The following is a 2,707-nucleotide window of genomic DNA, read 5'->3' on the forward strand; positions in this document are numbered from 1 at the left end:
TTTGTATATATGTTTGTATATATGTTTGTATATATGTTTGTATATATTTTTGTATATATGTTTGTATTACTAGGCTCGTTAACAAAATTTCTTGGTGGAAACTGTCTATACATTCCATTATCCTCCATACTATTTTTATAAGTTTGGAAAATGTGTTTGTCATCATTGAATTCGTTAGGTTGTAGATGGTTGTGCGATGGTTTAGTTGAAACTGTGAAAAAAAAATAAAATAAAATAAACAAGTAAAACATAAACAAGTAAACGGGAGTAAAAACGAGCGAACAAACGAATGAACAAACGAATGAACAAACAATATAACTAATCGGGATATATGCATAATCTTATAATACGTTAATAAAAAAAAAAAAAAAAAAAATGAATAAGTTAAGATATTTTTCCATATAAATATATACATACAAACATATAGGTATACACACACACATATACATACACATAATTATTAGTAAAAAAAAAAAAATACCTGAATCAAGCAATGGATTAATGAAATATTGATTTGAATATGGTGTAGGTCCTATTGTACTTACATAATTATGTTGTATGTTTGGAGAGAATGTTAATTTTTTATTATTAAGGTCTTGATGAAGTGGCATATCCGTGTACATATAATTAATGTTAGGATTGTTGTTAAGATTATTGTTAGGATTGTTGTTAAGATTATTGTTAGGATTGTTGTTATGTTGAGGTTGTGATAATAATTCGTTATGTGATAAAAAAATATATTTTTTTTTAAGATTAATATTAATTGGTGTTTGAGTACTTTGATGTTGTTGATGATGTTGTGGGGCTGGTCTTAGTGTTGGGGGCATGGTTGGATAATTACCATATTCATATGAATTAATTAAATTATAATTTTTTTTTGAATTATTGTTGTAATATATGTTTGGTTGAAAATTCGTATTTATATTTGTATTAAAATTAGACATACAACTTAAATTAATGTTCGAATTATTGTTTATATTAGGACTATAACTAAAAGGGGTATTATGATTAATTTTATTCGAAATAGTAGTAGTTGTGGTTGTATTATTAGTAGTAGTAGTGGGTGTGGGAGTAGAAGGTCTAAGATAATTAGGTTTACCACTCATAGGAGGAGGAAGAGCTGGTTGTATAGGGGTTGTTTTAAAAATATAATTTTGTTGTTTATGTATATGTTTATTAAAATGGCTATGTATTTGGTTGTGGTTGTGGTTGTTGTTGCTGTTGTCATTGTCGTTGATTTCTATGTGTTTGTTGTCGTTTTTATTTTTTTCATTTTTATTTTTTTCATTTTTATTTTTTTCATTTTTATTTTTTTCGTTTTTATGTTTTTCGTTTTTATTTTTTTCATTTTTTTCATTTTTTTCATTTTCAATTTGATTATTTTCATTTAGGTTGTGTTTATAATATTTATTATGACGTTTAGTAATATAATTACCTGTTGTATGTATATTATCGCTTGTATTCGTAGGCGTATTTTTTTTTATGTTATTATTTATATTAGGGACAGAGGTGGGGACTGAATGAATATTAAAATTATTAACAGCTATTGGATTATGTTTACTACTACTATTCGAGTCATGTTTAATATTAAATTTTTTTCTGAAATTCCATTCTTCTGAATTATTTATATTTTTTGGTGGAAATAAACCAAGAGGAGGGGGAGGAGGAGGAGGGGGAGGCGGGAACATACTTACAGTGTTTATTTTTTTTTTTAATTTATTTACAGGTATTTTTATATTATTATTATTATTTTTAGGTGAAATTAATACTTTTTCTTTCGTTTTTTTTAAAATAGCCTTTTTCTGAGTTTTTTTTACATTTGTTTTTTTTTCATTTGTTTTTTTTTCATTTGTTTTTTTTTCATTTGTTTTATTTTCATGTGGCATTATTTTACTACTACTGTTATTGTTGTTGTTATTACTGTCGCTGTTGTTGTCGTTGTTTTCATTGTCATTATCATCGTTGTCATTATCATCGTTGTCGTTGTTTTCGTTGTCGTTGTTTTCGTTGTCGTTGTTTTCGTTGTCGTTGTTTTCATTGTCGTTGTTTTCATTGTCGTTGTTTTCGTTGTCGCTGTTGTTATTACTATTATTACCACTGTTATAATTACTTTCTTGTTCTTTATTAGATACTTTCTTATTGGTTTTTTCTGAGTCAGTTTTTAGTTTTTCCATTTTTTCTTAAGGGTGTGATATGATTAACAAAAGGTAGTTGAAAATGCATAGTTTTTTTTGTACGTTTTTTTATACTTTTTTTTATACGTGTTTTTTTTATACGTGTTTTTTTTATACGTGTTTTTTTATACGTGTTTTTTTTGATATGATCATAAATTTATAAGCTCGCTTTTATTTTTATTTTTTTTAAATCATGAAAAAAATAGTAAAAAACTAAAAACATTTTTTTGGCAAATAAATAAAAATTCACATGTACACATACATACATGTATAAGTATGTTTTTTGTTTATACACATGTCCCTATGTCGATGTATATACGTACTTATATATATATATATATATATATATAGACTGCCAGTTTGAAAAAAAAAAAAAAAAAAAAAAAAAAAAAACTAATTACCAATATATTACTCTGTTCGATTGATTGTGATTTTATGGAACTATCTCTTCAAGTTGTACTTATAGAAATTGCAGCGAACACATTAACATATGGATATATATATATATATATATATATATATATATATATATA

General features: G+C 24.8%; 1 protein-coding gene across 1 annotated transcript in view; it reads right to left on the bottom strand.

The window, feature by feature from the left end:
• The window catches only part of LOC113222150 (GATA zinc finger domain-containing protein 14-like), a 3,228-nt gene extending 1,524 nt beyond the window's left edge, over positions 1-1,704 (bottom strand). The window contains exons 1-2 of the mRNA XM_026451535.1: positions 482-1,704; positions 71-211 (exon numbers count right to left, since the gene is read on the bottom strand). Coding sequence (XP_026307320.1) covers positions 71-211; positions 482-1,688 — 1,348 coding nt within the window. The 5' untranslated portion in view covers positions 1,689-1,704. The remainder of the gene's footprint in view (positions 1-70; positions 212-481) is intronic.
• Between the last annotated feature and the right edge of the window lie 1,003 nt (positions 1,705-2,707).

Source organism: Piliocolobus tephrosceles, unplaced genomic scaffold, assembly GCF_002776525.5.
Source record: "Piliocolobus tephrosceles isolate RC106 unplaced genomic scaffold, ASM277652v3 unscaffolded_29649, whole genome shotgun sequence".
NCBI lineage: Eukaryota > Metazoa > Chordata > Mammalia > Primates > Cercopithecidae > Piliocolobus > Piliocolobus tephrosceles.